The following is a 13,635-nucleotide window of genomic DNA, read 5'->3' on the forward strand; positions in this document are numbered from 1 at the left end:
TTGTTGAGTTCTTACTATTCGACAATCTTGCTGAGTTTTTACTATTCAACAAACTTTTTAAGTTCGTTTTTTTATTCGACAAACTTGTCGACCTCCTTAATCTCTCCCTTGTTATTAACAAACTGGATTACTCTTTGTCTTCTTTCTACTTATTGATCCTTCTATTAAGATCCCTTTCAATAACGAAAATAAAATTTCACGTTATAAAAAAATCTATCACCACATATATTATGCATCATCATTAACTACTTAAATAGAATTAACTATTTGAATCTATTTATTACACATTTAAAAAAATAACTCAATTAAAAAAATTCAAAATTTGATGGCCGAATGAAAAAATTTAAACAAATATAAAAACAAAACAAGTAATTAAATCAAAATAATACATTTATGATTTATGCTTATTTATAAACTAAATTAAATATATACTTTTAATATACTCATTAAACCCAATTTTTAGAACTTTTTTTACTATTACTAATTTTGAAAGAAAAATTAGATTTTGACGCCATTATTAAATAAACACTCATTTGACAATTTTATAGAATCATTTGGCTTTTATGAATTATTGGATTAATTTTTTAAGAAATAATTTAGCTGATAGGTCTAACATTTCAAAAATTTTGATTATTATTTAATCTATTAAAACTATGAAAGTAAGAATTTTTTTAGTTTTTTTTACTTAAAAAAAATTGTTAAGATAAAAAAATAACTTCAAAATAAAAGTATGGTTGAATAAATTCAATAGTCAAAATACTCTTTAAATTGGATATGCATGGTATATACTATCAATCAAAGGTGACCACTTTAGCTTTCTTTTAATGGACAAAGGTTAAAGATACTTATATTAATTATTGAATATGAAAATGAACATTAAAATATCAAAGTACACGAGTTTCATTTCCTTTGGAATCAAGTGTTTGATTTTTTGTGGTTAACATTATCAATTAGACTAGATTTTAATGTCAATCATGGAAATAAAATTATTATTCTTTTATATTATGAATATCAATTATTTGATTCTAATAATTTTCAAAAATCTATTTAATAATAAAAATTGGTTTATAGAAGAAGAAGAAGAAGAAAAGATTGAGAACATGTGGGTGGCACACAATAGTTGGCTAGTTTCTAAGTAATGATTATGGTCACTTTCATGGTTTTCTCATATGATGACCCTCACTTACCTTTAATCTCAAATAAAATATCTTTCAAAACTCATTTATGAAATATATGCAAATCAAACCCTAATTAAGAAATACTCTCTTTTGTATTCAATTTATTTATTACTATCAACTACTTCTTCAATTCTTTTGTCATCATTTCTTTTTAATTTAAAAATGATATATTTTTTAATTATCTCTTAAACTAATTATCATGAAAGTAGAAAAATTAACTATAGTAAAAAAAAAGTATATTATAATAATTGGTCTCTTTTAAATTTAAGTAAAGCTAAATTGAATTGTTAAATAGTGGTGATATTATTAAAATTTATGTAATTTGAATGAAGTAGAAACCAATAGAAGATTGACACGTGTAAAGTGGGCCCGACATTATGGAATGGACAGTGTGGGGCCTGGAATGAGGCAAACATGTTTGGAACAATGATTTTGAGATAACAGTGTAAGCAATCATATTCTTTATGAATCACTTTGATTCATCCACACAAGAAAACTCACTATTCATTCATAGCATATCACTTTGATTCTGCATTACATGATCAGATACAGAATGCTATGCTGTAATTAACTATAATATTAAATATATTTTTGTTTTTGGTGAAAATTAAAATTATAGTTTATTTTCAAAATTTTAACTTAATTTATCCTCTCAAATTTGAAAATGTGTAGATTAAGTTTTTTTTTAATCAAATTTTGATACCTTTACATGACGTTTTAAATATATTTTATAATAATATTTAAATTATTTATCTTTTTTAATATATTTTTTTAATGTGTTAGAAAAACTATTTAATATTTCAGATAAACTTAAAAAAATTATTAAAAAATTAAATTTACACAATTTTAAAAATAAAAAACTAAATTGATCTAAAATAAATTAAATTAATCCAAAATTTTGAAAGAAAAAAAAACTAATTTTAAATTTCATTAAAAATTAAAGAAAAAAACGTAAGAATAATTTATCAAGTTAAATATTCTAAGAGTTGGATTTTAGACTAGAATTGAATCACTATTAAATGAAAATTCAAAGATTCAATATTTAGCTTTGTATATATATTAAATAAAATAAAAAATTAATTATATTTTTATTAATATGTAAAATTAAAATTTATTTATGCCGAAGCTTTATTAAAATTTTATGTCATTGTTCAGACTTGTATTTCGTTTTTTCTGTTATATGTTGTTCGTTTATATAAGTTCTGGTAGTTCATTTAATTTTGGTAACTCCATAACTTCTCTGTTTTACTGTTAATCACAGTCTATAATATAGACTCATGAATTTTTCGTTTTCTGTAATAATTGTGACTCAATTAGTGAAAAACTTTCTTTAAGTTTAGATTTTCAATTTTATCAAAAACAGTGTTATCTCTTGAATGCTTAACTATTGAAAGTGAAACAACTAAAATAGAAGTACAACTTTAAATATAACTTAACATAGTAATTTAATAAAGAAAAACTTTTAGTGTTTGGTGTATACGTGTTGGGTATAAACAAAATCTCACGTCAGAAAAAATGAAAGATGAATATGATTTTAAGACTTAATCCAAAACGGACAATATCTTGATAAACATGATTTTAAGACTTAATTCAAAACGGACAATATCTTATCAACGTAAAAATATATAGAAATATATGCATATATTGAACCTCAATATAATATAACATTATTATTATTATTACAAAGAAGCAAAGTTTACCACTTTATTCTCTTTATCATGAACACCTCCAATTAACAAATAAAGCATAACTATATAACTACACGTAAAAAAATAAAGTATTAATACAAATATTCTTTTATTTATGAACCTAAATATTATTTAGAAACAGCTATTTTTAGCTAATACTTTGTGGTTTTTGGAATGCAGACATTTCTGACTAAGGATTTTACAATAAAAGGTGATATAAAAACAGTAAGGATTAGCTCAATAGATAGAGAAACATGTCTTTTAACAAATAAAAAGATTTAAACATTGTGATAATTTTCTATATGAACACAAAATGCTCTTCTGAATATTAAAGGGACACAGAAAGCTTTGAGCATTACAATGCAAATTGACAAATCTTCTTTCTTATTTTCTTCAACTCTTTAAATAGAGAAGTGATAAAAGAGTCACTCCAAATCCTTTTTTTTCCTTGAGAATTTTCACTTCAAGCATTCGTTTGCTTACATATGAATGTATAAATACATTAAATGTGCTCCCATGTAATATTAAATTTTTATCCATTCTTAAGCAATATTTTCATAGTTGACTTACAAGGCACTAGAGAGTTTTCATGAATTTAAGTAAAGTATAAAAAGATTACGTATGAGAAAAATTTGATTAGTTATAAAATTATTTGTATAATCTTTTTCGTACATTTCATTAATAAAAGAAAAGAAATTTCACATGAAATTTGAATTTATTTATGAATTTATCAAAATGAAGGATAATCTTTCATCTTATAATATAATCACCTGTAACATAATATCATCATCGTTAAATACCTGATAATATTACCTTAAGGAATTATTAAAATAAAAATTAAACAAATTAGAAAAAAATTAAAATAAAAAAGTTAAAAGAATACAAAAGAAAATTTTAACAAATTCACCGAATTTTGAAATCTAGGCAATAGTTTCATTAGATTTTGAAACTTAGTGATTTTCTTAACAGAATTTTGAAATCTAATGATTACCTTAACTAGATTTCAAAATTTGTTAACTACCATATCAAATTTTAAAATCCAATAATTACCTTAATTCAATTTGAAATTCAACAACTTCTTAAATCAAATTTTAAAATTATGTGACTTCCTAAATTAGATTTTAAAATAGATAACTTCTTAAATTGAATTTCAAAATTTAATTAGTTTCGAAATCCAATTAATTTTTTAATTGAATTTCAAAATTCATTGATTTCGTAAATCAGATTTTGAAATTATGTAACTTTCTAAATTGAATTTGAAAATCTAATTTGTTTCCTAAATGATTTGAAATCCAATACATGCTAGAAATAACTATATTGATGAAATGAAGAAGAAGAAGTCAACCAAGCAAGACTGATGAAAAGAACAATGCAAAACTCAACACCACATAAACTACTACTACGAGAGTGAGAGAAGAAGAATGAGGAAACAATAAAGTTCAAATGCAATTTGATAGCCAATAATTATTGATTTTTCTCACATTCATTGGATTGAGAAACACCACCCATTATCCTTGTGTCACAAATAAATAAATAAATTAGAAAACACAAATCCATTTTAAACTTCAAAATTTTAAATGGATTTCGAATTAATTAATAATAAAATTTGGATTAATCAATAGGAGAGTGCATTATATAGTGCTTGATCCAAAAATACATTTTGAATTTCTCATTTTGTAAGACTATTTGGATTGTTCAATTTGGTAGACCACTCTAGATTGGTATAAAGAACCATTTGTAAAACTATCTAGATTGTTCAATTTGGGAGACATTCTAGATTGTTATACATAACCATTACATGTACTTCTGGATAGCTCATTCCAAGAAGCTTTTTGAATCACGTAATAGGTAAAAACTTTCTGGATTATTGTAATGCTTATTCTGACATCATTAAGAATGACATCATTATAGCTATGGTTGAAAGTAACCACATACCTCAACTACATTTAACAGCTCAAAATCAATTCTAACTAACTTAAGATAATGAATTACATACTTGCAGTTTGGTAGAAATAAGCATCCAAGCAATATAATTATCTATACCTCAAAAACAGTGTAAACTGATATCTGCAAAAATGGGTGGATAGCAGTTACATGGTGTTCTTGACATTCTCTACGCTATTTAAATAAGTTACCCCAATTCAGTATAGTCACACAGATAATAACACATACAGTTAATCCAGGTATGTCAAAAAAAGCTAAATATACTGTTTGAGATATAGATTTGACAGAAAATTTAATGACCCAATGGTTTCTGGGATAAACGGCTTCTCTTCTCCTCAATACCAGATTGGGAAAATCTCAGCCGAAGAACCTGCAAAACATCTTCTATTTTGACATCTTTCTGTGCCAGCAGAACCATGGAATGATAAAGTACATCAGCCATCTCTGAAGCAGTACGTGACTTGTCCTCATTATTCTCTAGTGTTTGACACAACTCATTTGCCTCTTCCCTGTGAGTAGAAAGATAGAGTTACAATCAGAGATCATGAAAAGATAATCGTTTAATCCATACTGTACCTTCAAGAAAAGTGAATTATATATAATCAAGGTGGTGTTGTAGGTAAAAGACATCTTATGCAAAAGCAATGGGATCAGCTACAAGGCTTCTTAATGACTGGAAAGCATGTAGAATGTGATATTTTTGGGACAAACAGGTCAAAAGGGATCTATTTTTCCTCTTTTAAATTCCAACTCAACATAATAACATGCCAAGTTATACCAACCTGATTTTAGAGCACAACAACTTATCGTTAAGCAATAATCGCTTTGTCCATGAAGGCTTCTCATTTTCTCCAGTTAACTCTGTTTTCCGTTGTGAGATTGTTGACTCTAATGCATACAATGAGGTTAATGCCAAATTATCTCCTTCATCCTGTAACAGATAACCCAAAACAATTTGAATGTTGCTGCACTTTCTCTCCAACAAAACATGGCAATTACATGTACTTTTTATTTGCTTTTAGTTACCTCTTGCTGTTTTAACAAGTCAAAGACTGATGTATAATAACAAGTTTCTGCCCCTGTGTGACAGGTAGGCCCATCAGGTTTCCCCAGGTATATTATCTGAGAAATAATTACCAGTGAGAAAAGTAAACAACATACAGTATGAAACTAAAATCAAAAAGGAGAAACTAAACAATTCAATGAGAAAAAGGGAAGTGCTTACAGAATCACGATCACAATCAAGAAAGACATCATGAACATTGATAAAATTATTAGAGGTCTCTCCTTTGGTCCACAATGTTGATCTTGATCGGCTATAGAAAGTGGCCTTTCGAGAAGATAGGGTTGTGGCAACTGCTTCTCTGTTTGCAAAACCTTGCATTAATATGGCCCCTGTGTCAACATTCTGAGCTATTGCCACAGCTAAGCCTTTGTCATCCCATTTTACACTGTCCAGTAATGAATCTACCTGAAAAGTTTAGCGCTTCAGTGTAAAAACATGAAGTAATACTATCAAAAGAAAAATACAATAAGAACAAAAAATTGAAAACACGAAATGCTAAGAAAATCCACAAAGAATACAAAGGATAAAATGTCCTTGTTAGAACAACATATTAGCAATACAATCACCATAACTTGGGAACTTGATCGCACGGAACAAAATTGTCACCCAATTTAAACCCAGATATGTAAAACTAAACTTACATCCACAATTTAATGAGAACTGTAACATTATATCGAAAGTGAAACAACTAAAATAAAACTAAATAAATCATAACTATATAACTACTGTTATACTCTTATAGATACTTAAGCAACCAACACTTTTTTTAATATCAAAACCAGAGACAGTTCTTGTCCTACATAATCTAAATCACAGCAAGAGAAAGCAGAACTAAATTGTATGTCCACGACAACTAAAAGTGGAAAACTTACATAATAGTGAGAGGGTGCAAGTGAACTGCATCCCCTCAATTTAAAAAAAGTCATTGGTAATTTCTCTTACATGGAAAACTACAAGTAAAACTTAATAATTTTGTATTGCATCTCCTCTATTCCTATATATTTGAACCCAGTGATTTCAGTTTCTATATTTTGTCTCCATAGACTCCGGGTCCTGGCTACACCACTGACTACTTGGGCTCTATGTAAACAAACATGTTTCTCTGATAAGCTAAAGTTAACTTATGCATGTGAATTTGTATTAGTTCAATCACCTTATCTTCTCAAAAATCTGCTTTAACTTGTGCAATAGCTAAATTTAGTGTATGGGAGAAAGCTAGTTCGTTTCTCCTTATTTTCTTCTCTTACAAGTATTTTATAAAGGAGATTATCCAAACTAGAATCAGATGACGAATTATAGGAAATTCCAGACAACAAACATCCGCAATAGACAGCCAGGAACACAGAAATTTCTTTTCGTTGGTATGCTTTGGGCCTTGATTATCCAATGACAATAATCTCTCAGTAACAGACATCTCCATGTGAGTGTAAGTCTACGTACAGAACTTCACTGTTTTCACCAATAAAACCGTATAAGGAGAATGTGCAATGCAATCAACTTGGCAAACCGGGTCTTGAAAAACAGTCAATTTAAAACTTGGCAAAAAACACAAACTAGTTTCCTTCTTTTCACAAGTAACCATTTCCTCAAGCAACGAAATCCTTGAAACCATACTAGTTAGGTTGGTGACATGAAGTACCTTATGGTCTGAAGTTTGCATAGAAGCAAAAACTAAACGGTTGGACCTCCTCCCCTTGTAACTGAAATTGGCATATGAAAGGTTACCCTTGTGGAAACCCCTGCCAGATTGAACCATGTGAACATACGAAACAGCCATGGATTCCAAGGGAACCTTCACCTGCAACAACCAATTTCTCAGTGAACCACTGATCTAACCAGATGGACCTACAAACACAAAATTTCAAAAAATATTAGAGATAAAAAATGTATTCTGCCCTACAAATTCATACAAAATCTTAAATCTTCAATTTCAGGTTTCAACTAAAAACAGTGCACATTGCTTCAAAAAAAAATTTTTGTCGTGTTTGGTGAATGAAACAATAATCAGTACAATGTGAACCTTGCAATAATTGAACGACTGAGAGAATGGCTGAGCAGAACCAACAACGTCACTTCAACAGTGAAAAGCAGAAAAAAGAAGGGTTTCTGGGTTCGGGAAAAGACCACTCACAATCACTCACAATCACGGGCTTTAATAATCGACGCCTTTGCAAATGTAATTTGTAATCTATAATTTATAATTTATAATCATTAATAAAGAAAATAGCTTTAATAATTGTTTGTTATGTATATATTCTTTTGTCTTTTATATTTCTCTTAATCTGTATATTTGTCAACGAGTGTAAAAACTCCATAAGAATACTTCCTTCATTCCTTCGAAGCAAATGGGATTGACCCAGATTCAAATAAAGGTAATACTTCCTTCATTCCTTCGAAGCAAATGGGATTGACCCAGATTCAAATAAAGGTTCATTGCATCGGAGGTCACTTCCTCCATCGCAGCTTCATTCACCAAACTGGAAAGACTCTTTCTTTCTTTATTGCAAATTTCAATTGCAGGGAAAGGGAAACAACAAAGGAAAGGGAAAGCGAAAACTTTTCCACCAAAAACCTCGAGTCCAACACAAATCCAAGAAAGCCAGGCAAGAGGGGAAGTAGAGTGTGGAAATTAACAATCAGAGGAGAAAATGCCCCAATCTTGAGGCGAAATTGGGCGCAAACCCTAGCTTCATCGCAAACACGGAGGACCCCAGATCCAATAGAGGATTGACCACAATTGTAAGAAGAAAACATGGTGAACTACTCGAATTAAACACGAAATGAAGGGAAGCTGCGTTTAAGTGTTGCCAATTAGGGTTAAGCAGGTACAAAAAGAAGAAAAAAACAGATTGAAGGAACAAAAGAGGGAAAAATGAAAGAAGGGAGAAGAAGAACAATGGAGAAGAAGATAGAAGACCTTGGAGGTAAGAGACGGTGGAATTAGGGTTGGATCATTGTGTTGTCGCCTGCGGTGCTGTGCTTGCGGTTGGATCTAGTGAGAGAGAGAAATGGGGTTTAGAGGAAAGAGGAAATGGTAAGTGAGGGAGAAGAAGGTAGAAGAAGAACAACCTCAACTTCACCTGGTATGGTAAGTATGTTGTTGTGTCTGTGGTAGTGATCAACGGTGTGATGAGGTAGAGGCACGAGTGGGTTTGTCTGTGATATTCCCACGCTGCTCGCTGCACCAAAGCGCTATCAGAGCCGTTCTTGCTATGAATCAGAATGAGAACATTCTCGTACCATTATTATCTCATCAAAAAAACGAGATCTTTCTAAGATCCCCTGCATATCTCATGTCTGAACCATACTTGGACCACGGTAAAGGGAAAAAAAATCTCTAACCTTTGTTTGACTGAGAGATTTCAATTCAATAATTTTAAAAAAATAAAATATATAAATTTGAGTATTTATAATTGAGATATCTTTATTTCTTAATTAAATATATTATATTTTTATTTTTAAATAATTTGTTTAGTTAAATTAATTGAAACATTTTATATTTCAATTTTTTTTTTATTTAGGTAAAGTTATTCGAATTTTATTTTAAGGCAAACTCAATTATTGAGTTAGTGGAACTTTCTATTATGGATGATTTGTATTAATTTTTCTGTTTTGATCTACTTTAATAAATTTAATCTAAATTAACAAAGATTGATTTTTAGTTTGGATTGACTCATCTCAATTTTTAATTAAGATAAAATGATTTCAATCTTTAAATACGGACGGATTTCAACACAAGATAACTCAGTTTGATTATAGACACAATCTAACTAGGTTTGACCTTTAGTCTGAACCTATTCAATTAGACCTTTAGTCTGAGCCTACTCGACTTGCACTTCGATATAGGCAAACTCAGCTTGACCATCAACGTGACACGACTCAACTTTACAAGACATCTTAGTTTGACCTTTGGCTTGACCTTTTACCCAAGCCAACTTGACTCAACCTTAAAGTTGGATCGTCTTGACTTGACATTTAGTCTGGGTCGAATCGACTCGACCTTCGGTTTGGATCGTTTTTCGACTTGGACCGTTTTGACTCAATCTTTGACCTTAACTGATTTGTGTTGACCTTTAACTTGAGTGACTCATCTCAATGTTTAACATAATTAACTCAACTTGATCTTTGTTTTATGTGAACTCAGCTTGACCTTCGATTTTACCTTTAATCTATGCCAAAATAGTTGGACATGTGGTTTGTACCAACTTACTGATAAGTAAAAATTGTGAAAGTATTTCTATATATTGATAGAAATACATAATAATATTAGTTTGGTAAAAGTTACTCCAAATATTTAGTCTAACTTGTTTCTGACTGATAATTTAAAATTTATTTTACCACCTAATAAACTGTTTTTGTTGATATTCTAAACATCATCACATGAAATAACCTAAAATTTAAAATAGATTATTTCAAAAAACTCTTACAAAATTTATGCTTCATATTTATTCTCATCCTTTGATTACGGCGAATGAAGAATTGCCGTTAATGACTTTTGGAGACATTATAGTACAATTTTGAAAGCTCTTCTTAGTAACATTATTAAATTATTTGTGAAGTTGAAAACATTCAAATGCGTGAGAATCATTGGAATGCTGACGTTGTTGTTCTTAAGCATGTTGAACGGACACTCCAGCTCCACTACTACATTGCATCTTCACTGTTCAGAATCTCTTCTCTCTTTGTTCCAACGTTCACTCTTATTTGGTCGTGTTTCACCAAGAGCAAGAAAACCATGTCTTTCTCGCATTCACCTTCAGAAACTCAAGCTCAGAGTTCTCAAAGCACTGCTGTAATCCCCCCACATCTTGTCAAACGAATGCAGCAAGAAGAATGCTTCAATTGTCACCAACTTGGACATTGGTCTGGGTACTGTCCTTCCAAATCTCCCAATTCTAAACTCGTCTCACCTTCTCCCAACGCTGTACAGTGCAGTTGTGGGCATGGCGCATGCGAAATCAAAACCTCACGCAGTGGGAGGAACTTCTACACCTGCCCCATCAAAAGTGTACGCTTCTAACACTTGCAAGTTTGCATCTTTCTCTTGTGATTATGATTTTAAAGATGATGTTGGTGGTTATGTTTAAGGGGGTAAAATGTAAGGACTTTGTTAAGTGGTGCGATGAACCTCTTGCTGAGAGAGATTTGCAGCCTCCAACGATAAAGTATCCTGAGTGTGCGTGTAAGGCTGGAGTTTGTAGAAGGGTTAAGGGTGAAGAGCCAGGTGGAGGTTTTAAGTACTATTTTACTTGCCCTGTTAAACAGGTATGGTTCATGATCTTTATTTTATGGTTGATGTTATGGTTCTTTTTTGTGTATGTGTGTTATTGGGTTTTTGGGGAAAGTTTTATGTTTTGTACCAGTAGAGGGATGATATTGGATTTTTGGTGCCTATAAGCTGCTTGATGTATATTGCAATTATCCTTTTGGGTTATCTTGAAAATGTATCATTGAACTAATAATTGTTATATAGGGCCATGGATCTTGCGGATACCATGTTTGGGAGGATGAGATTAAACTGCTTGATGGAAAAAGCATTGTTCCTACCCAGCGAAACAGGCAAAGGAGTCTTCATGATTTTTGGGAGGAATGCCAAAATGATGAAACTGATTATAAGCTGGGAAGTGAGCTCAGTAAAAGGATGAAAGTTACCGACTATTCTGAGGATCCCTTGACTGTGCCAGACAAAGAAGATGCTGGTGCAGCATTAACTGTAGCAGATTCGAATCGCAATGGTTTTCCAGATTTCATGGTTGATGGTGATGATTCCGAGTTTATAAACTCAGTATCGTGGGATAATGTTGAGGAAGAAGCATTTCTATCATTATCTCAAATATCAGTACCTTCAAGGATCCGTTGGCGACAAATTATGTTTGAGAGACGCATTTCCTCCAATGCTTCATTTGGTAATATTTTCTTTCTTTGTTCTCGAAGATCTGTTTCTTTCTTTCATTTTTCCTTTATGTTTTAGCTGCCACTTTTGGAGCAAAGTTACATTATTTTGACTATTTTTACTTGATTCTTTACAAATTTAATTACATGTGTTGTTACAATCAGTTTAAGTTTGAACTTAAGAAAATGGATTGTGTCATGTTTGAAAGTAGTTTGATCGTATTTAGTCTTAAAACTCTATTTGAGCGAGAAAACCTGTGATTTAGTCATATTTAGTCTTAAAACTCTATTTGATCATATTTAGTCTTAAAACTCTGTTTGATCTTATTGCAGGTTCTTGTCGAATGGGTTGGCTTGGCCGTCTTATTTTCTTCCATCCAGCTCAAAGTTTGAATCTCCCAACGCCTAAGCCATTTTTCTGCTGTATAACTTCATTAGTTTTATGTGTTTATGTCCACTTTGATTTAGAATTGTGGTTGATTATGTCTCATCCTTACAGGCATTTTCCCATCCTTTAATCCAATAATTGTTCCTAAACAGAGGAATGTTTCTAATGGACCTTGCAACAAGCTTGCTATAAAAAGTGTTAGTCAACAACATGCCCAACTTTCAACTGGTTGCCATACTAAGGTTTCTGGACATATAGTTAGTCCCAGCAAATCACAAGATGGTGAAAGAAAGTCAAAGGCATCAAGGCATAGAGAAGTGATCTTGTTCACACAGCAACAACTTCTAGCTGATCTAGAAACCTTGGCTCCTCATGAGCATGAGTCCATGAAAGAGGCAGCAGAAACCACTTTTGCAATATTAGATGTTTTACAGGTTGACTACAAAAAGTTTTCTGATCATGTCTTGGACTATATCAATTTTGCATCATCAATTGCAGAAATAGATAAATCCATGGAAAATTTCCTTACTATGGAAGATCTCAACAAATTCTTTGAGGAGGAGAAAATGAGATTAGCACAACTCCAAGATGACCATGTCAAGAACAAAGCTTTGCTTGAAGCATCAAAAAGAGATGGACAATTGCTATGTGAACAGGTCTCTCATCTCGAGGCCATGCTCAATGAAAAACAAAATCAATTAAAGTTTTGTGAGTTGGAAACCTTAAAGATTGAAACTCGCCTTGGTCATTTGGAAAGGAATATATTGGCGACTGACATAACGCTGAAGAAAACGATAATGGCAAAGAAACAAAGTGAAGAAAGACAGGCAAAGCAAATTGCAGCTCAGGAAGTTATGCAAAAGGCAAAACTTGAATTGAAAAATTGGTTTAGAGTTTAGGATTTAGGGTTTATGGTACATGTATTTATGGTGCATGTATATAAGCTCAGTGTTCTTCTTCCTGAGCATTGTAGGATTGTATTAGATGTTATAATTGCAGGCTTTTTGCTTCTAGCACTGACAGTGTAATAATTCATCCTAGAACCTTTTATGTTTACATATGCTTACTTTAATGTATATATTTGTTTAGGCGAGTTCATACTCTACTCTTGCTTTTTGGTATATTATTTCCTTTGGGTTTTCCTGATGTCATTATTATAGAAGATGAGAATGCCATTGCAACTAATTAATCAGATTATAGCAGATAAATTGTCGTTAGTTTGTGAAAGCTTTGCTGACTATCTATCAAGATGAACATGATTTTAAGTTCTTCATTGCCATATATCATCTCCCCATCGTCATCTTGATTCTAGTGGTTGGTGTTAGACTTTACTAAAAATTTTAAATTAAAAGTGATAACAATTTTTCTTAACCACTATTTTGTTTGTTCTTCCCATTAATTTTTCTGGTTGCCATTATTTCAGAATTTAATATCTAAAAATGGGCCAAAATCATGTGATTTCGAACAATGTGGTTGCAG

At 31.0% G+C, this 13,635-nt stretch overlaps 2 protein-coding genes across 8 annotated transcripts; one reads left to right on the plus strand and one right to left on the minus strand.

Moving 5' to 3' along the window:
* Positions 1-4,807: 4,807 nt before the first annotated feature.
* LOC106757648 (histidine biosynthesis bifunctional protein hisIE, chloroplastic) lies at positions 4,808-9,184 on the minus strand. 7 transcript variants are annotated; one of them, XM_014640805.2, is made up of 7 exons: positions 8,957-9,184; positions 8,794-8,868; positions 7,516-7,674; positions 6,036-6,281; positions 5,837-5,932; positions 5,593-5,741; positions 4,808-5,319 (listed from the first exon to the last, which is right to left on the minus strand). In XM_014640805.2, exons 3-7 carry the CDS (start codon positions 7,651-7,653, stop codon positions 5,103-5,105), a joined length of 846 nt encoding a protein of 281 aa, XP_014496291.1. In that variant the 5' UTR covers positions 7,654-7,674; positions 8,794-8,868; positions 8,957-9,184; the 3' UTR covers positions 4,808-5,102. The 7 variants fall into 7 exon arrangements, with proteins under 7 accessions (XP_014496291.1, XP_022636947.1, XP_014496217.1 ...); XM_022781226.1 differs by having other exon boundaries at positions 8,946-9,068; XM_014640413.2 differs by having other exon boundaries at positions 4,874-5,319; positions 7,516-7,721; positions 8,957-9,183.
* A 1,246-nt stretch (positions 9,185-10,430) lies between these two features.
* On the plus strand, positions 10,431-13,261 carry LOC106766599. The gene is made up of 5 exons (XM_014651319.2): positions 10,431-10,884; positions 10,965-11,141; positions 11,350-11,782; positions 12,102-12,191; positions 12,268-13,261. Exons 1-5 carry the CDS (start codon positions 10,450-10,452, stop codon positions 13,053-13,055), a joined length of 1,923 nt encoding a protein of 640 aa, XP_014506805.2. The 5' UTR covers positions 10,431-10,449; the 3' UTR covers positions 13,056-13,261.
* The last annotated feature ends 374 nt before the right edge of the window (positions 13,262-13,635 follow it).

Source organism: Vigna radiata, chromosome 1, assembly GCF_000741045.1.
Source record: "Vigna radiata var. radiata cultivar VC1973A chromosome 1, Vradiata_ver6, whole genome shotgun sequence".
Taxonomy (NCBI): domain Eukaryota; kingdom Viridiplantae; phylum Streptophyta; class Magnoliopsida; order Fabales; family Fabaceae; genus Vigna; species Vigna radiata.

Coding starts and splice junctions, on each gene's coding strand:
- LOC106757648 (XM_014640731.2), bottom strand. CDS start 7,653: ATGGCTGTTTCGTATGTTCACATGGTTCAATCTGGCAGGGGTTTCCAC. Junction 6,282..7,515: donor TGCAAACTTCAGACCATAAG/GTACTTCATGTC, acceptor TAAACTTTTCAG/GTAGATTCATTACTGGACAG. Junction 5,742..5,836: donor ACTTGTTAAAACAGCAAGAG/GTAACTAAAAGC, acceptor TATCTGTTACAG/GATGAAGGAGATAATTTGGC.
- LOC106766599 (XM_014651319.2), top strand. CDS start 10,450: ATGCGTGAGAATCATTGGAATGCTGACGTTGTTGTTCTTAAGCATGTT. Junction 11,783..12,101: donor TTCCTCCAATGCTTCATTTG/GTAATATTTTCT, acceptor ATCTTATTGCAG/GTTCTTGTCGAATGGGTTGG. Junction 12,192..12,267: donor GCCTAAGCCATTTTTCTGCT/GTATAACTTCAT, acceptor TCATCCTTACAG/GCATTTTCCCATCCTTTAAT.